This window comes from Mastigoproctus giganteus, chromosome 12 (genome assembly GCF_048544385.1).
Source record: "Mastigoproctus giganteus isolate SK-2022 chromosome 12, ASM4854438v1, whole genome shotgun sequence".
Lineage (NCBI taxonomy): Eukaryota > Metazoa > Arthropoda > Arachnida > Uropygi > Thelyphonidae > Mastigoproctus > Mastigoproctus giganteus.
The window spans coordinates 136,443,459-136,464,820 of record NC_143586.1 but is presented as its reverse complement, the minus strand read 5'-3'; the positions used below and the strand labels follow the sequence as shown (position 1 = coordinate 136,464,820).

Sequence of the window (21,362 nt, the reverse complement as noted above, 5' to 3'; positions counted from 1 at the left end):
AGGCCTGGTGGAAATTATACTGTTAATTGAAAGTGATTGAAAGGCGCGGTTATGTGGTGTCACATCGGTATGTATATAAGCAGTAGCTGGGGCAAGAAAGTGATTGGAGCTGGACATGTGGTGCTGTGGTTTTCGACAGTCGAGAGACACTAGTGTAGTTTCACAATTAGTTTGTCATGCAGAGGAGAGCGGTGTCATCTTTCGGTTTTGCTCATAAGATGAAGTTGAAGTGGATGGTTTTGGGTCTTTAGATTCATAAAAAGGGCTGATTAGAGTGCCAACTGGCCATACAGATGTGGAAGCAACAGATCTGAATGCCCGACTTTCGCAAACTACTCTCAAGAACGAGTAATTTTGCGTTTTCTTTGCAGATACTTTGGTATGCAGTTCTTTACTCATTGCAGCCTCAATTTCCTCAGCAGTTGTCAGTGGCCCCAGTCGGGAAATGAAAAGGCTTCTGTGCTGGGAGGTGGAAGGCTTGCTCATCGATCTCAGAAATAGAGGACGTGGAGGTACCAATCCTAATCTGACACTTTCCTTGATATTAGCAGGGTGACTCTTAATTTGAAAGGGTGACCTGGGGAAATGAGGGTTCTGATTAGCTGTTAATTGAGGTGAAACAGAACCGGTAGCAGCGATTATTGCCCAAGAATATTTGTTCATGACAGGTGAGCAATGGCTGCTTTCAGACAGCAGCACAGATGGTAAAACTGAGGTCAATTTTGGAGGTGGATGCTAATTTGGTGGGCTGCCACTTGTGGATCGCACCTCTGTTCAGCTGCTTGACACGAATTCATGACCGGGACTTCGCTGCTTGCTACATTAGGGAATTGAGATTCCTCTGAAAGGTGATTGGCTCCCTGAGTATTTGGGCAACATTCCAATTCGGCGGGATTGTGTGAGGTCAAAATATCCAACTCTGCGGATTGGGCGGTGAATTGAGTGTTGATTCTGTTAACTGGTTCATTTTGTTTGGAAAACGTATGAATTTTGAAGCATCCGGTTTTGATTTGCATATTAGTATACAGATCATTAAGAGCAGACATCAGTTTATCTATTAACACAGGTATGAAATTTCTTTGCAACTCATCTGCGACAGACTTGCTTATTGACTCATTCTGGATTTCTGGCCTTGGGTTGTCCTGCATGGACAGTGCGGCCGTTGGCACTATTCCTGGCAAAGAGATATCAATTTGGATCGTTGCATTATTAGTGCTACGGGCCTGAGAAACAGTTAATTTGTCTTTTGTACACGACGGTTGCAACAAGCTTTGCGACGAAAAACTTATCTGACCCCTGATGTGATACACCCCGGTGTTTTGCATCTTATTAACTTGGGTGTTTCGTTATGACAGTTATTGAGGGTATCCGCAGGGAGGATCGATTTAGCTGTATTACGATTCTTTGAAATTACATCAGATGGAACATCTCGCGTCAAAAGTTGTATACTGACCATGTTATTCATATCAGAATTTTCATTCATATTGCTATGTTAAGATGGTCTGCTATTGACTGCGTCTACCCCTTTTGATTTAAGTTTCATTTCGTGTAGATTGCAAATTGAAGCATGGTTGTTCCTTGACGTACACATCAAATTATAGATTGTGGTAACTTGTTCGCTGAGTTTTTCGTTCCGTTGTTTTTCTTTTTCTGAACTCATTGTGAGTTCTAGGCTATTCAACTCAGGATGCGATATATAAGTTGGTTCAGACAATGGAGCGGAGTAGTTGTCGATGTGCTCTAGGGATATTTGTAGATTTTTAAAGGAGCATTTAATCGGTTAATTATAACTGGTTGTTCAAATAAGTTGTTTAGTGTATATAAGAAATATTTCTTTGATAGAGAAGTAGTGGTTAAAACTAAATATGCTAAGATAACTAAGAAAATATATTGTGGATGTCCACAAGGCCCCTTCGATTGGCCGTCGCATGGAATATTGTGTTTGATGAGTTTTTAAATCTCTCTATACTTGAAGTAGAAATTATAGCGTATGCTGATGATTTAGCATTGGTTATACAAGGAAATGCCAGATCTCAGATTGAGAAAAAAGCTGAGGAGACATTAAAAATTTTGGAGGAATGGGCAAAAATATACAAGTTAGAAATTTCTAAGGATAAGATTATTCAGATGTTACTCAGGGGCAAGTTAAGCATGAATTGGGCCCCATCTGTGAGGCTTCAGGGTGATGCTGTCCGATATGTTAAGACTACAAAATATTTAGGAGTAACGTTGGAAGATCGGCTCTTTTTTAGGGAGCATGTGAGTTTCTTGAAGAATAAAATTAGAACATTGTATGCCAAGCTCTGGAGGATAGTAAGGGCTGACTGGGGTATCAAAGGTAGAGCAATGTCTAATATATGAATGTTTATTTGTGCCCATAGTCACGTACGCTTCTGGATATCTTCAAAAAGGCCTCTAAGGTTGGGAGAGTACATATCCAGAATTTAAAACAAATACACCAACCGTTTAATTATAATGGTTTAATACTGGAAACTATAAAATGTACCAAACGATACTACACTGTAAAATGATATATGCAAAAGACTGATTTACAAAATAAATATACGATGAAACTTTAATATACAATAAAATATAAATAAATAAAATATTTAAAATACAATAAAGATAAACGCGATTAAACTGAAGCTTTCGGAGGCTTCCGCCTCCTTTCTCAACAACAATGATGTTTAAGCAACACACCTTAAGTAACAGGCTCACAGCACACGTGGTTGACCAGGCGCATGCTCAATATTTCTTCCATACGATCCAGAACCGGAAGCGGCTCGGGTGCATGGAAATATAAAACGCTCGTCTTTTGCCAGGACCACGGCTTCTAGTAGGGGGTGAAATCGAACACCCCTGTCCCTATTCATACTATTGTTCTCAGACGAACCTATCTACAAACTCTCTAGCCACTTACGGTCCCAGAACCTATGCGACCATTTTTATCGCTTTTATCTTTATTGTAAATATTTTATTTATTTATATTTTATTGTATATTAAAGTTTCATCGTATATTTATTTTGTAAATCAGTCTTTTGCATATATGATTTTACAGTGTAGTATCGTTTGGTACATTTTATAGTTTCCAGTATTAAACGATTATAATTAAACGGTTGGTGTATTTGTTTTAAATTTTGGGTACGCTTCTGGAGCTTGGGTACATCGAGTGGAGAAAGTTGTACTACAAAACTATTTATTGCAGACTCAAAGATTTGCTTTGTTAGGAATAACAAGGGCTTGTCGGACGGTCTCCTCTGAAGGATTCCCATCCAGTTCCTGGTTCACTTGGCAGGAATGTTGTATTATACAAAGAGAAATGTAAATAAAACAATAATTAGATTAACATCATGTCCTGATAGAGAGAGGCTTTACACAAAATATGATGTAAGTCAGAAAAGAAGTCATTTTTACATTCTATAATGGAGATATGGCAAGAGAAATGGAAACAAACCGAAAAAGGACGAACAACTTTTATGTTTTTACCAATAGTTGAGATCATAGATTTTAAGAGAAAAACATGGTTGCAATTTGGATTAAATGCAACATTCCTATTCACAGGCCATGGATTGGCATTAAGGTTTCAACAACTTGGGCTAAGCAATAGTGAGATGAGTGCTTGTGGGATGCCTGAGTCATCTGAACATGTCATGTTAGAATGTCACTGCTATCTCGATTTGAGATCTAAGTTGGAAAGATCTGTCGGCATACTGGAGAAAGAATGACTCTTGGTTTTATTCACTGACAGACGTATATTTTCTTATTTCAATGATTATGTAAGTGAAGTATTCAGGAGACGACATGCTTTAAATCTAAATAGTGGAAGCGCTAGGGACAGAAACTCGGATGTTGAGATTGGCGGACATTATCAAAATTAAATTGTCTCTCATCCAAGGCTAAGCAGCTGAAATTTACTAACGTTGTTTGATTTGAGTTCATTTGATGTTTACTTTATTCAAAATTAAATGAGTTCTAAAACCTAAGAATTATATCCTGTTTAGTCCATAGCCATGGATGGGCTTCTGCCCAGGGAATTACCAAGCTTAATAGAGACTTACTAGTAAGATGTTCAGTTGCCAAGCTTCGCAGTCCGCACTTTCTAAGCTGTTCTTCATATGGACGTCGATTTGAACTCCTCACCAATCTGGTTTCTCTTCTCTGAACCTTTTTTTTATAGAAGTTTTGTGTCTATCTTCAAGTGTGGCCTCTAGACCCGAACACAGTATTCTTAATGCGGTATCACCATCGTCTTATACGAAGGGATAATGACATGGCATTTTTCAATCTATTTTTATATATTTCCCCCATCTTGCGAAGAGCCTATATATCAGAGATAAGGCAATATATTTATTCCTAGCTGCCTGTTTACACTGCGTGGAAATTTTCACGTCTCTAGCAGAATCATTATCCGTAAGTCGAAAAAGACTGGACCACTTTTAACGCGCTTCCCATAAGGCATTCTGCATTTCTGTTCCTTACGTGCAAAATTCGATGCATTAAACTTCAATTGCCATTTTTCAGACAATTTTTGAAACCTATCTAAGTCATTTCGAAGAAAAATAGCCCGGTTCCGGTCGTTAACCACACAGTCAATAAAAACAAAATAACACAAGAAAATATTTTTGATAATTTAATCAATAAGTTTAATGTATGCTGAGCGTTTTATAACATTTTCCACTGTTATTTACAGTTACTCACGGCAAACAAACAAAAAAAAACACCACCTCTTTATTCTACTGTACGACCACAAAGTTCTGAGTAATTCGCAGTTAACCATTTTGACAACAATTTTATCATTAACCGCAATTAGCGGTTATGTGGGCTCGAACTACAGTCAACTTAAACGCTTGAACCACTCTACTTTCGAGACAACTCTGCTACGTCAGGTCTAAAATTGTTAAAACTTGTACGCGCCCGTATATTTATTTTATTTGACTGGCTGGCTATCGCCAATTGTGGTCGTTCAGCCACGTGTAATCCATTTTGTTTATTTTACATTATTATTATTTTTTTTTCCTTTAAAATATTTATTGTTGACGTCCACTCTACTGAAGTCATGGATGGACACAAATCGCAACTCTGACTGCTAATTTCAGAAAATTCCAAATTCTAGGGTGTGTAAAGCGGTTAGTAACAGAGCATGAAGACAACACAAAATTTACATAAATAACAAATTTTTAATGAGCCTTATATAAACAAAATTTATATATATACATACAAATTATATATGTAAATATATAATTTTCTGAAAACATTTCATGTAGGAATTTACAAATGTGTCTAGTTCCCACATATGTAAATTTAAATTTACATATGTGGGAACTGTGATACAAGAAAATTCACCATCTCACACACGCACATCAACTATTCTCAAATATTTCCTCATATATATATATACATAATTTACGTTGGTTAACCCTTCCTTTCCTTTTCTTACTGGTAATATCACACGCAATAGTAGGAATTTATTGTGTGTGCGATCAAGTCAATTTCTATCAAATCACCTTACTTACATCAGTAGTACTTACTACAAATCACCTATCTATCAAAACCTATCAAATCAGTTACTATTTTCACCTCACTCACATCAGTAGGCTTTTTACAGCCTCACCCACAAGCAGCTTTGTTACTTCCCTGTTCTAATACAGGATAGGGCACCCCTTTCTCTCAAGGTTTCTCAATAACAATAAATATTTCTTCCTTTTACACATTAACACATTACCTAGAATCTTATTTGTTATATTATCATCTGTTAACACGTTGTTTAGAATTAAGAAATTTATTATAGTTACACACAGAGCGTACAAATGTTGCGTTGCGTTCGTTACGTTGTTTAGAATGATAATATAGGTTACCACATTCTCATCCTACTACGCCTATAATTTATTCTATTATTAATTCCCTTATATATTTTTTTCTTCTTTACCCCTTTAGTACCTTATATCATTTCATGATCATTAACTTTATCTATAATCTAACGCAACTTAATAACTTAATTGTACGTTATATAAAAGATTTTTCGAAAGAAACTATCAAGCAATTTCTCACAGTCTAGCTTATGAGTCTATGAGTTTGGGGTTCAATAAAAACTGGAACACACTTGCATTCCGAAATGGGCCGCTAATTTAATCCCTTGGCACTCTGGTTTCCTCCCTCACATCACATCACATCACTTTCAAATCTTTCTGGCGGTCTATTTTTCCTTCTGGGGCTCGTGGACTAGACACTCCTTCTCACGTAGATTTCTGGACTCACATATCTGCATACTTGGCTCACTCTCGACGGGATCGGATCCTAGCCGCATGTGTAGTTTCCTACACATTTTTAACTTCAGAAATATATATATCATGGGATTCTTTGCTAGGCACGCCGACCACCCAACGACTGGACTCTCTCTTTCCACACGCCTGCATACCTGGCGCATTCCCGACTGGCCTGATCTAGTGCACAAAGCCATTGATGCCGATGCGCCTAAAAAATCCCCAAACAAACAAACAAACTGGCCGGATCTAGACACATCTATAGATTCCTACATGAAATTTTTTCAGAAATAGCATGTGGTGGTTACGTTGCTAGACTTGCTGACCACCCGACAACTGGCCAACACCACTTTAACTTTAGAGCGCATGTTCCTCACTCCTATAAAACACACCTTCAATCCGCACGTCCTCGTCCCTCACTACTTTCCCTGTTCGTTTCTCTTCTTCATCCTCATCCCAGATCTCTCACATTTCTCTCTGTTCCCGAACTCCAACTCTAAAAACTCTCCATGTCCTCACCTCCTCTCCACCTCCCTATTTTTCTTCTTCACCTTACTTCTGATTTCCGAACACCGAACTCGACCTCTAAAACACCTGCAACTCTAACTCGAACCCGCAACCCACGACTCTCACTCAAAAAAAAAAAAAAAAAAAAAAAAAAAAATCGAACTCTCTTCCGAACACATTTTCTTCAGAAGTTTGGAACCTGCAGGAATCTCAAACATTCCCAATACTCTACTTAATTTCTCACTCCTTCCTATTTGTAGGCACATTATAGCCCCGGCAGCTTATGCGCCCTTAAACCCCCATAACACTCCTTCCTATTTGTTAAAAAAAAAAAAAAAAAAAAAAAAGAAAACAACAAAACTATCTCACTCATGCAACAAACCAAACTCCCCCTAATTTTCTTGTTTACTTCGTTTATTTCGCACATAGCATTACAACTATTTTATGTATGCCGACCGCCTACAAAAATACCTATTTTCGTGTTTTCACATTACCGTTGCAAACTTTCCCCTTACCTAAATTCGCCACAGTGACTCTGTTTTCTGACACGAACACCAGACTGTCCCGTCACTTGCTGTGTTCGTAAAGCTTTGCAGCTTAGATCAAAAGCGCTTCATAACTGAGTTCTGTTGTCTACGCTCCCTGTAACCCTTTCTAGCTTGTTTGCAAATGACCACTGCTTCCCTAGTACGGGCCACTGTGTTTGTTTACTCTCAGTTCACCTGCTTTGTGCTACTGTATTTCTTTTCTCCATTTAATTCACAGATCTATAACCTCCCTATTTCTAAATCCTTCATATTTTCAAACCTTAATATGTACTATATTCAAACTTAATATTCAAGTGTTAATATTTACCAAATATTCTCTATCCTGTAGAGTGTGTTTAGTGTCAAACGGCACCAGGGGTTCTCCCCATCTCCGCGTGCGATACATTGTTATTTGGGTTTTTTTTTTTTTTTTTTTTAAGGAGCATTAGCAACTAAGGCCATATTGCTCTGGGATGTGCGGTGGTCATTCCCTGACCTTTCCGCATCCTCCGTATTTGGTGGTGACGGGCTCGAACCCCGGTCTAATCAAGAAGCGTGTGCTACGCACTGCTGCTCCTTCCCATCTGGCTACGGAGGTGCCTGCTATACATTGTGGGTGTGAAACAGAACACTGTCAATGCCAGAGGTTTAAAAGTATATGGATTTATGTACCGTTGTTCATCTGTTCATTTAGCCGCTGGGCCCCTAATGAGACCCAACGTTGCCCCACTCCTCCCCGTGGAGGCAGACCAGGTACCCCACTATTATAGTTATTTACTCTGGCAGGTCCTGCCACCTAATTTCCTGAGATTTCAGTGGCAAGGACCTAAAAGAAAAAAAAAAACCCGCTATAGATAGGGGTCAGCTGAAACAAAGGGAGTACTAGTTAGGCGATTTGATGTTAAGTTTTTTTTGGGTTTAGGGCTCAAGCAATTTGGAGTTGATTTGGACCGTAGTTGTAAGTAGAGAAGGGGAGGGAGACTGAAGACTGGGGGAAAAAGATAGAGATGCGGGGTCCATAGAGAAGATGATCCCAAGTCAGTGGAGCAGGCCCATGCCCCACCAGAGTGAAAAAGAGGGTTGGCGATGTGGGAGGACACCAGAGGTAATCTCCCCCTCCCGCCGGGGAGTGGAGGCAAAGAAGGACCACGCAAGGGAGCGTGGCTGGGGGAGGCCTAATGGCAGCAGCTGAGCTGTGCTGGTGGGTTCTGTCACTCCTGGGACGAAGGAAGGAAGGAGGTTTTTTTTCTTTCTTCTTTCTCTCTCTCCTGAGAAGACTGTCATATCCAGGAAGTTTCTTACTTTGATCTTCAATGGGTGGTGTTTGGGTGCCTAACCCGTCTAGCAGTGAAGATAGACTGTGAAAACTCGGTAGAGGCAGCGTAGCGCTGCTCGTCCATTATAATCAAGTGCTCACAATGCCGGGGATTTTCTTGGATTTTAGTGGCAAACCTTAGCCGGAACTCGTCATATTCATGGCAGTCATACATTACATGATCCCACGTTTCTTCAGCCCCGCAGTGACACAGTGGATCATCTTCAATGCCTAGGGATATTAGCTTCGCTTTAAAGGGTCCGTGGCCTGTCAATAGAAATGTAGTATGGAGGCCTGGTGAGTACCAGGGAGGAGGCTTTAGACTGGTGAGGTTCATAGAGGGAATGAACGTTTTGTTTATAATTCCGTCGTTGGTGGTGTCCCATGTCTCTTGCCAGGTCCTGTACATAATTTCAGAAATTCTCTTCCTTTCCTGTTTGGGGTTGTTATCAAGGTTAAGAATGATGCCTGTTGTTACGGTGGGAATACTCTTCATCAACCGTTCATGCAATCCTCTTCTTATTACCTCTAGGTGTAGGGGTATACATCCAGCTAGCACCTGTAGAGCTGGGGGTGCTTACTGTAGGGCACGGCCTTGTTACGACAAGGAGCATAGAACACTGTATGGAGTCTACTTTACGACGATTTCGGTCGAGGGAGGTCCTAGTACACCATACTGAGGCTCCATAGCAAGCTATTTAGACAAATATGGCATTATAGATGAGGGCCAGAGCCCGGCGCTCAAGGCCCAAGTCTGCACGGCTTATACGGATGATCATGGCCGAGTATTTTTTTTATTTTCTGTGACATATATTTCAAGTGAGGATGGAAATTTAGCTTCATATCTAAGACGATTCCTAAATGCTTGATTTCTGAGTATAATCTTATGGAAGTGTTGTCAATTTTGATAATAGTATTAGTATTAGTATTAGTAACGGCCACATGGTGCAAGAAAGCCTATGGCTTATGCTGCACCAGCCAAAAAAAAAAAAAAAAATAAAATAATAATAATCGGTGGTCTTCGTAGTTGGAACGTTCCCTTGACCAATATAGATTTTATTTTCTCTCCCGAGATCTTCAGTCGGTGAATGGTTGCCCAATCCTGGAGCTTAGTTAGTGCGCAATTTGCACGCTCCTCTAGATCAGCTCTTGTGTCACCATGCATCACCAAACCAAATCGTCAGCAAACGCAAGGGGTTGAGTTATCCCCAAGTCCATCCAAAGGAACTCGTCCAGGACGATGGACCAAAAGAAAGGCCCAGGACCGAGCCCTGGGGACAGCCTCGGGATACCTGGTTAGTGACAGATTTGTACCTGGTCCTAACATGGGCAGTGCGGGTCTCATGTACTCCTTGACACAGCTATAAAGGTTGAGTGGTGCTTTGGCTTGTCGGAGTCTTCTGAGAATACTTGGCCACCACGGCCGATCAAATGCTCCAGTAAAGTCAACTGTGATGGCTAGCGCATATTTGGCTTGAGTGCTTGAAGCAGTAGATATTAATCTAAGAAGAGCATCTTCAGTGCTGCAACCAGCTTTGAAACCGTACTGAAGTGGAGAAATGAGGTTTTCTTTAGAGTAGCATTTGGACAACTTGCTGAGTAGAAGCCTTTCCAGAAGTTTGCCGAGGACTGGCAAGAGAGCAATTGGCCTGTAAGATTTTGGCTCTTCTGGTTGTTTGTCTGGGTTCTTCAAGATGAGTTTACGGCATGCCTCCTTCCAGATAGCAGGAAAGTGGCCTTCCATTAGTCATCTGTTGAAAGTGGCGAGCATGGTGTTAGGGAATTAGGTTGAAAAATTTTTTGATAACATCCACCTCGAGGAGGTCATTGTCAGTAGTTTTATTTTCTTTAGTTTTGTCCAGTGCAGCTTTTAGATTTCATTTGTAAAACGTTCTTCAGTATTTTCTGTTGTGTAAGAATCATTAGCGGTAACAATCTGTAGTTGCTCTTCAGTTAGCTGTGCATCATCTGTTGGAAAGAGGGCATTTAGCATGTTGTGGACAGAGTCCTCCCACGTGAAGGTGGAAGAACCATCAGGCTTTACAGTTGTACTGAGGACTTCACCTCTAGGGAGTTTGTTCACAACGATACGATAGACAACTCCTGAGCGGTTATCATTTCCTGTGATCGAGACCAAATTCTGCCATGAGGCTTTTTTGCAGCGTCTAATCATGGTAGTGTAACTGTGCCTTAATAATCGGCAACTGTCTTTTGCGGATTCGACCTCCAAGGGTGGGAGGTGAGAACGGGCTCTCTGAAAAGTTTTACGAGTTTGGTGGACTCTCTTCTCTGTCCTTCGTGAATTTATTTTAGATAAAAATATTTTCATTTAATTTTTAAACACACTCTTTTCTTTTTTAACAAAAATAATATTATACGGCGCCAAGGCTGGATATAGCAAGTTGTAGTTGGCAACATCATGAAACGAATAAATTTAAAAGAGCCAGGAGGATCATTAAATACTACTAGTATATCAAAACAAAATCCGTAAACCTTAACTGTGTCGATTTCGATCATGTAGCTACTTTTTCCTCCCATTTAAGATCAAATCCCGAGTATAGTACTTACTCTAGGGCAGTGGTTCTCAAAGGGGTGCCGCTTACTCTCTATAGGGGTGACGCGATGTTAAATTTAGCATCGGCTTACATCGTGGCCGTCGCTACAAAAGGTCGTTGATTTTCATGCAACCGTGTAAATTAGAAGTCGTCATGAAATAATTGCTGCCGCATCGCAGTGTTCATGTACATACACCTATATATACGGAACAGCCGAGCCGTCCGTCGCGTACACTGTATTTGAAACAGCACAGCGCCGCTGCGAACGCTCATACTCGCTTAGTGGATCTTATCCCTTAGCCCTAAAATTAATAAAATTTCAATATAATTTTGTATTGTTTTTTTTTTTTTAAATTATTTTAGTTTCTGGATATAAATTAGAAAATGTACTTATTGTTCTAAAAACATTAAAATAAGTATGAAAAAAACAATCGAATATTTTATTTCATTTAGATTTTTTCATACAATTTATTATTCTTAGAGATATAGAAATTGTGCATAAAATACGGTATGTGGCCAATTTTTAAATAAAAAAAATTGTGTTTAAAAATCCTGTACCAAAAGCCAAACGTTTTTTTCATGCATTTTTCAAAAAAAAAAAAAAAAAAATCCCTCATTTCCTTTCCACATGCACCACCTTACAAAATATTATGCCAGCGCCCATGCACCCGGTGCTGGGGGTGCCGGGAATTTTTCGTAATGGATTTAGGGTGTCTTCACATTAAAAACTTTGAGAACTTTGGGTTTATGAATAATGAATGAATAAATCTTTATTTGTCCTACCAAATACTGATGAATAGATGTATATAATGAATAGATTTGCACTATATCCTTCTTGAGTCCTGGTAGTTTTAGTCCAAATTGTTCAGTTTTAACAGCACAGCTGATGAAATACACTATATGAGATATACTTGATCACATATGCACACACCATTGAGTACACACAATTGTTCACGTAAACACACACAACTGTTCGGCAATAGTAGCTTGAGCGAACCATACCGCAGGTTGTTTCCTGTAGTTCGCATCTTCTGTAATCCTTTCAATGTCAATTCCAATGTGACAAGCTCTGAATCGACTCCAACGCCCTGGCTGGTATAAATGTATCGGCCTTCTTCAGTCGGTTGGCTTTCATCCTCAGGGATTTCGTGCCTCGGCAGATGGAGGGATATGCCACTCACATAGCTGTCAGAAGCATAGTGATGATATGACGCCAGTCATCATGTTAAACTTAAAGACAAATACCGTTATTCACGGTTCTGCTTAAGTTGGTAATATGTTTTTAAATTGTGTAGCAACACCTGAATACATAAATCGATTTTACTGGCTAGCCGGTAAACCACCTGCTAGCCGGTGGTCGCTGTTAGCAAATGCATGCCAAACTGTGAATAGTGTATTTTGTGTAGTTGAACTGTCTGGCGATGTATTAAAGTTTTACTACCAATTTAAAACATAACTATTAGAACAGCCATAACAACATAACATAAAAACGTTTAAGCCCTCCGGGCACTCTGGGCTCGAGCACTCTGGCTATTCGGTGAGAATAGAAAGTTCTTAATAGAAGTTCACAGCGATGCTCTAAATCTGATATCTCGCTGCATTTATTGCTGCGATGAAATTTGGGCAACAGCTAAAAATTTTTGATTTATTCTCTAATGGTATTTTAGTTTAACTCTGTAGTGACTTAAAAACTATTGCTCTATTAATGCATATACAGAAATAACACCATTTTCATTAAGTAGTAAACTTACCCTGATCACTTCCGGGCATGCGTAGTGCGGTGAGCCACAGGAAGTTTCCAGCATTGATCCTTCCATCTGTAAGGAAGCCATGCCAAAGTCGGCAATCCTGATATTATTTTTTTCATCAAGGAGGAGATTTTCCGGTTTTAAGTCCCGATGGCTAAATGAGAAAGTTCATAAACATTTTAGTGAGTTTTTAGTTTTTTAAATGATGCAATTAATAAGAACACTTGTTATATATATATAATGAAGTTTTTTCATTGGGTTTTTACTTGGCGCCGATTTCGTGAAAAATGTGATTGGGAAGATACTATTTAATAATGATTAAATTTATATTCTAACACTTAACATTATAAAATTTTATCGTTTAAAAAACGATCGTGTTGTTGGTGGTGGTTTATTTTATTTTAACTCTATGTATAATTTAAATATAAAAACAATTTTCTTAAAATCTCTTTCTTATCATATTTGTTAGGTCACAAATATGCCATCTAATTTAGCATATGCGCAGGATAGTGAATAACTCTGGTTTTTGTGAACTACGGCTTTAAAATGTTTACATTTAGAATATTCTATAATTCGGACTAACCTTTCTCCTTGTTAATCGAAATTATTTGGTTTTACTGCACTATGCTTCGTCGAGTGGAGAGAGAGAGAGAGAGAGAGAGAGAGAGAGAGAGAGAGAGAGAGAGAGAGAGAGAGAGAGAGAGAGAGAGTGTGTGTGTGTGTGTGTGTGTGTGTGTGTGTGTGTGTGTGTGTGTGTGTGTGTGTGTGTGTGTGTGTGTGTGTGTGTTTGTATAGCTTCAAAATGGATTACTATACTATTTCCTTTACTTGTCAAGTACTCTAGTATTGCATGTTCCATTGCTCTGTTTTTTATTTTTTTTTATACGTGCGAGCGTTGTATAGGGTTAGGCTCAGTCGAATTCAGTATACACGTACAACACAGTAGAAAAGCGCATTTTTTATTTGTTTTTGAAAAATTTGGATACTCATGCCGCATGTGTGTCCGAAGTCACTCACGAGTCATGCGTGGCCATCATATCCAGCATATATTATAATTTGATAATGTATATAAAGGATTCCAGAGAAGCAGAACTAGTTCTACTGAATTTAAATCGGTACTCTTTTATTTTGCGCAGTATTTCATGTGATCGTTACTTCTGTGTTTTCTGAAACATTAATCAGCTATCGAATGCTTCTCTGTTTTATTCCCGAAACGATCTCCATTGCTTTTCTAAACTTGAGCAGATAACAGTAATGTAAACTGTGAAACCCCGATTCTTTCTGGCAGTTCGCCAAAGAATTTAAACATATTTTTGAGTCGCCGCCTAAAGCACACTGATTGTAAAATGATGACATCCCTGTTCATTTCCTCCCTGAATTTTGCTTTCTGTCTTCATCCACTATAGCTCAGGTCAAGAAAGAATATTGTGCGAAACAGGACACTCTTGAACAGAAACTGAAAACCCTACTGTTGCAATACATTGTTGCACTGATTGAATATAAACATCTTTTTGCCCGGTGCACCCTGACTGTTATATCATTCGACGCCATTTCCGTTGGTAGCTTAGAAAAGAAAACAGTGGCATTTTAATATGTATTATTTGAACTTACCAGATAGAGTGGCTGTGGCAAAAATCTAGAGCTGATATAATTTGACGGAAAAATCTCCTCGCTTCTTTCGGGGTCAGACGACCTTTCTTTACAAGGTAGTCAAATAATTCCCCTCCCGAAACATGTTCTAAGATAAGATACCTGTCAAGAAGAGTATAAAATAGTATAATTACTGTATGGGGGCTAGTAAAAAAAACAATAATAAATGGAGAGTAGGTAATACAATATAAATAATAAATGGAGAGTAATTAGTAAGTAATACACTGAATAATAAATGAAGCTGCTTTCAAACTTCAATATTCTGCTTCAGTTATGCATTTCCTTGTGCGTTAGAAAACTGCAGTATAATATTAACAAAAAAATAAAGCGGATAGGGACTTTGTATACTGTATATTCTTTAAAAAGACTGGAGTTCGAATCCCATCAAAGATGCGAGGAATTGTTATGGACCTTTTTTTTTACGACGTGCCTGGTGATATCCACCCTTTGCAATGGGAAAGCATCATCCGTCGAAGGATACCACACTGGAGGGTTTATCACGCTTAATGACGTGCCTTTAGACATCTGGCAAGGTCCTCGCGAGTAGCACAGTTGGTAGAATCGCCGTCCTTCCCACACCGAGTGGAAAAGACGTGAGGAATTTTTATGGCCATTTTTCACAACGTGGCTGAGTTAATCGGTCTCAGGAGAGGATGGCATGGGTTTTTCTTCCGGAAACTCGGGTTTTTCGTCCAGCAATCAGAAAATCGACCACAGAACACAATCAATTTACAGACAGTATACACGGAGCAATATGGGCTTAATCGCTGATGCTCCTAAAACCCTACAACAATATCTGACAAAATTTAATATCACCACATCATTCAGGACACAATCAATGACGCAGTAATGTACATCGATCGTAGAAAGTATTATCCAAGCAACGGCAATAGCAAATCCGACAACATTGACTCAGTTTCCATCATTTCCGAAACAATGGTGGGATGCACATCAGCAAGAAGAGCACAAAACAAGGCATGGGGGATATTTCTCATTTTTTCACCACAGATAATCTAATAGTCTTTATTTGTTGTAAGGTTTCAGGCCCATCAGAGACTTAGGCCGTATTGTGTAGTATATATCATGTGTGTAAATTGTGCGTGTTCTGTGTTAGATTTTCTGTTTGCTGGACAAAAAATCCCAGTTGCTGGCAGGAAAAACTATGCTACTCTCACCCGAGACCGACTAACTCAGCCACGTTGTGAAAAAGAAACACAAAAATTCTCACGTCATCGACGGGATTCGAACTGAGGTCGTTTCCATGCGGTGTGGGGAAGAAGGCGATTCTACTAATGGCCTTTAAACGTGCACGCACCGCACGTTACGATTCAGAAAGAATCTGGATTTCGGATCTTCCATCATCTGAGCAGCAACACTCGAGGTAATACGGGACAAAGTACGGAGAATGAAGGACACATCGATTTAGGATTTGTCCTTCTTTTACATCCTTCACATCCTTCATCGATTTTCCCTTCATTTTCCGGAATTCTTCATATCCTTCATTGATCTTAGAACATGCAATTATGCATAACGAGGTTATTCAATTGCAGACCCAACTGCAACTGCGAAAATTCAAGGAAGACATTTTACATTCCTGAGTTTATGGTACTCAAACAAATATATGAAAAATAGAATTTGAAGTTGTCCTCAAATGGCTGTGAGGCCTGCAACCAGCCTTTTACAGAATGGAAATTGAAAGTCGCAGCACTCTCTGTCCCAGGAGAGTACCGTTGTGCCATAACGACACCCCCTTATGAGATGATTAAACTTAAGAATCTCTGGATGCCTGCTCTGTCTCTACAACAGAATCTGTTTCGAGGAAGAGTTTTCAGACACCTGGAATAAGGCAATTGTGCTTGCCATCCCCAAGCCAGGAACGGATCCAAAAAAATTCCGAACTAATACTCTCCCGACTCTCTGATAACTTGCTTGTGCGAGATGCTGGAAAGGATTGTCAGTGCCCGCTTCGTGTGATATTTATAAACTAATGACCTACTTTCCAGAGCGCAGTGTGGTTTCCGAAGGAACAGGTGAACACTCCATCATTTTAATTCTACTGGAAATATATATTTGAAATACTTTCCTCAAACGCCAGCACCTGATATCCATTTTCTTTCATATGAAAAAAGCACATGAGATGTGCTTGGAGATTTGGAATTTTGAAAGACACCTATAATCTTAGTCTATAATCTTGGGTCTTCTAGCTGTTTTTATTAAATTTTTTTTGTCAAACCGCTCATTCCAAGTTCTTGTTGGCTTCGCTCTTTCTCTCTCTTTCTGGCCCATTATTTTCTGTCATTCACGTAATATAAGGGTCCTGAAAAGGCAGTTACATCACGCCACTGACCATCTCACCTCCTGACGCTAATAGCTTCAGGTTTTGTCTCAGAAGACTGTTAGCGTACACTTTTTCTCGCAAGCGGAACTTGCACCCTGAACCTAAACTGAAACTTGGACAAAGTCGTCATTCCAGTGACGACTTTGTCCGGTACAAAATTCTTGGGGCTTGCGTTCGATAATAACTTGACATTCCTACAACATATCCGTCAATTTCTGATGAAGTTCACAAGAGATCTGAATCTCCTACTCGCCATCTTATATAATAATTGGAGAGCAGTTCACAGCACTTTACTTCCCCTGTATCATATACTTGTCCGATCTAAATTAGATTATGGATCGCAAGTGTTCGATACATTTGATAGAAACAGCGTACTTCGATGGCGAGATCCAGTTTACTATCAGGCTATCCGTATTGTTATTGGAGAATTTAGAACGTCTCCAGCCTGAGTTTGTACGTCGAAGCAACTGAACCGCATCTGTAGGAATTACAGAACAACCAACACAACACTACACAATGCAAACTTACACAAAAAGCTACACTGTCTCTTGCATTTACAGTTTGTAATGAGTTACAGAGTATTCCTCGTGGTTTGTAGGGGGAATTCTTGGTGCTGTTGGACAATAAACACTGTACACTATGAATTGCATCTATCGCTTGCGACAGATGCAATTCATAGCATCTGTCGCAAGATGCTATGAATTCTAAAAGTATATTTTATCGAAAAAAGCAGTTATTGATAAAATATACTTTTAAACTGAAATCTTTGCCAGACGTCCTTTGTGGACGTCCTATTTCGAGCTGCAATAGGAAAATCTGTAGGTGTTCGCGTCCATAAGCTGCTCATCACGGTAGGCAGTGTTACTCACCAAAATAACCCCTTCCACTCCGCCTTCATTCCACTTCTCGTCTAAATATTGGGGAAAATCAGCAATCCAGCTTCTGTTTACATCAGTGTTTCCCAACCTTTTTTTTACCATGCCCCACCTAAGTCTTTCTAAAATTCTGATGCCCCCTATGTAACGTTGGGAAACACCGATATACATATTTTTTATATTCAAAAATTGAATTATTCCCTAAATGAAGCCTAATTACAACTTGTTCAGGACACAAAACTTAGGTTTTAGGAAGAAATCATTAGGAAATTATTAAGAAAAAAACAGTAAGTAAATTTTCAAAACATATAATGGACAACTAAAATTCAAGTACAAAATAATTTATATGAAAGATTTTTTTATAATATTTTAATTTTTAGTAATTATTATTTAATTGTTTAATAATTTCAACATTCCATGTGAAGTCACTTCTAGATGAGTGCACTAAATTTAGTGAGACCCTTGTGCTTGATGCTTGCCGCAGAGAGATTTTATATTGGGCTCCAATTTAGTCAGCTTCAGTCTCAAGTCTCCCCGTTTTGTGATATCCAGTCGATTTCTTTTCTTTAGGAACAAATCATTTATGGCACTAAATCCACATTCAGCTAAATATGAAGATGGAAACGGTAACAATAGCTCTCTTGCAAAGTTGGTTGAATTTGGGTATTTAATTTCTGTTTCATCACAAAGCCATGCCATCGCTCCTTTTATATTGAATAAAGTTTTAACTGACTCATCATTTTGCATTTCTGAGAGTTCTTCTTGGTACTGCATTGATACATCAGACAAATCCACTAACATTGGTTGCATCATCCAGGTTGGAAAATCAATTTGTTTTAAATCAGAAAACCTTTCTTTTAAATCAGCGGACAGAATTTTCAGATGATCGACAATAACAAGTACAGCGGTATCAGTCACTTCACATTTTTGCAGCCAACGAAACTGTTCAAAATTTTTGTTACAAATATATTTTTGACATAATTCAATAAATGTAATGAAACCAAATATCTTCGCTTTTGCATCGACGAGAGTTTTATTTGTTCCTTGAAGTTGTTTATTTAATATATTTAGTTTTTCAAAGATATCGGCTAAATAACTCACAAATGCTTTACCATCGACCGTTAACAGATGCTTCATTTCAGGTTTGTCACTTAAAAAAAAGTCACTAATAGTATCAAATAGTTCCATGAATCTTTTCAAGCAGTTCCCTTTCGAGAGCCACCTTACTTCAGTGTGAAGTAAAAGTCTCACATGGTCTCCATTTTGTTCTTCACAAAAAAGCTTGAAGAGACGCTCACATTTGGCATTAGCTTTAATAGCATTGACACATTTTATAACTGATTTTAGTACTTCATGAAGAACAGGCGAAATATTTTTAGCTACCAAGTTTTCCCTATGAATAACACAATGCACAAGAAGCATTTCTGGATTCTCATCTTTCATCAATTTTAAGCAGCCATTTTTCTTGCCCATCATATTAGGAGCACCATCCGAAGCGCAAGATGTTATATTTTTCATTGGTATATTATTGTCATCTAAGTAATTTTTTAGCTTATTATATATATCTTTGGAGGTAGTGGTGCTCTCTAATGATTTACAGAATAACATTTCTTCAGCAAAATTACCTTTATCAATATATCTCACATAAGTTATCAGTACGGCTTCACTGTCTCTCAAAGTTGATTCATCCATTTGCACTGAGAATTTTCTTGTTTTCAGCTTTCCAACAAGTTGTATTTCAATATCTTCACTCATTTCATCTATTCTTCTGCTAACAGTATTGTTATTGAGTGGCATAGCTTTCACGTCTTTGTCATCTTTTTCCAGAACTGTTTTAAGAAATGCTGATATTGATGGTTTGATTAAATTCTCTCCTATAGTATGATTTTTCTCAGATTTAGCAATGAGTAAAGAAATTTCATAACTAGCCTCAAGAGTACGATTGACAGTTGCAGTATGAGCAATAAACAGAGACTTTAATGTTGCTCTTTTTTCAAAATTCTTCTTTAAAGTTTGAAAGTAATCTAAATCTGAATTTACATGAGCATTATGTTTCGCCTTCAAATGCGCCTCAAGACGACCTCGCTTCATTGATTCGTTGGTCAAGCATTGTTGGCATAAAAGACAAAAAGGTGACCTTTGATCGTGGATAGCGGGTATGAAACCAAATTTTAAGTATTCCTCTGAATACTGACGAACTTTTTTTTTACTTGCACTACTCATTTTACTGCGCAACTGAAAGAAATAAATATAAGATAAATCAAAAACTAAAAATAAACTATGCATTAAAGTTAATTTAATTTTATTTTAATATATCAAAATTAATTATTAGTACGCTTTTTGAATGAATAAATCACACGAATTACTGAATTCGGGCTATTAAATCTGTGGTCTCTGTGAACAAGCAGATAAGTCTAATTTGTCAAAAATGAGATAAGTGCACTATAATAAAGTATTTATTATTTACTATTATGTGACACGCAGCTATCTTCGTTATTGTAGTTTTAGCGTGAGTAATAAATATTTGTATATTCGAATATATGCATGTTTATATGAGAGTGTGAAGTTTATTTTTTCTCTCCTGCAAATTCGAGTTTTTGGACTTATTTGCTTATTTACTGAGACCACAGAAATACATATATGACAAATACATACCATTGTATATCACGGTTCTTCATTAATAATAATTCTGTGCGTGGACAAAGTAATTTTTATTTTAATCTGAGATCGTCAAACCTATCCAAATGTACAGTCACGATGCCCAAACGAGCGTTTGTATGAAAGGAATTACCTATTTCATATAACATGCTGAGTTTGCGGTAGGCTACAGTAGACAACCACTTTGCTTGCACATTGCATATGCCATAAGCAATCGTCCAATACAGTATGTACTATTCCTTCACTAGGCATAGTAAGCAATACTCTCCGAGCAAACTGTAGTTGATATTACTCCAAACTTTCAAGTGCAGCTCTATAGAAAGTACAACATTTAACGAATGCTTATTTAAAATTGAGATACCAACAATTCTTCTTTTGTACAAGTTAAATCATAGTAGGCGGTTGTTTTAAACTCTAGACGAGCAATTTTTGAATTGCCCCCCTGAACAATCAAATTGCCCCCATGTGGGGCGTGGGACCCACGTTGGGAAACACTGGTTTACATACAACTTTGCGCTGCTCATCGCATTGTTCTGATTTCGTGCCTGTCTTTACTGGTGACTCGAAGTCAGAATGATCTGTGGGGTCTGTTGCATTCGTGACGGATAACTGAGAAGACACCCCACGATTACAGTGTATACACAGCAGAGTTGTAAGGACATTCACATTAACTGTATAAAAATTAAGCAGAGATAAAAAAAAAACTGACCTTATTAACTTCGGATTAGAAAAGAGGATTACAATTTTTACCCATATAAAACAGTTAATGTGGTGCATCAAAGAACTACTCAAGAGGTATCAGATTATTTAATTGATGTAAAAACGTATTTCCACTGTATTAAATTAGTGTATTTTTTGAAAAGCAATCTGGACTATGGAATTCATGCAATATACAGATGATGTGCTGATGTCTCATTGCTTTAATTACC

General features: G+C 38.3%; 1 protein-coding gene across 1 annotated transcript in view; it reads right to left on the bottom strand.

Annotated features, from left to right (window-relative positions):
- LOC150077446 (serine/threonine-protein kinase BRSK2-like) overlaps positions 1-21,362 on the bottom strand; it is a 614,186-nt gene that overhangs the window by 175,371 nt on the left and 417,453 nt on the right. The window contains exons 4-5 of the mRNA XM_090386750.1: positions 14,524-14,664; positions 12,916-13,066 (exon numbers count right to left, since the gene is read on the bottom strand). Coding sequence (XP_090242876.1) covers positions 12,916-13,066; positions 14,524-14,664 — 292 coding nt within the window. The remainder of the gene's footprint in view (positions 1-12,915; positions 13,067-14,523; positions 14,665-21,362) is intronic.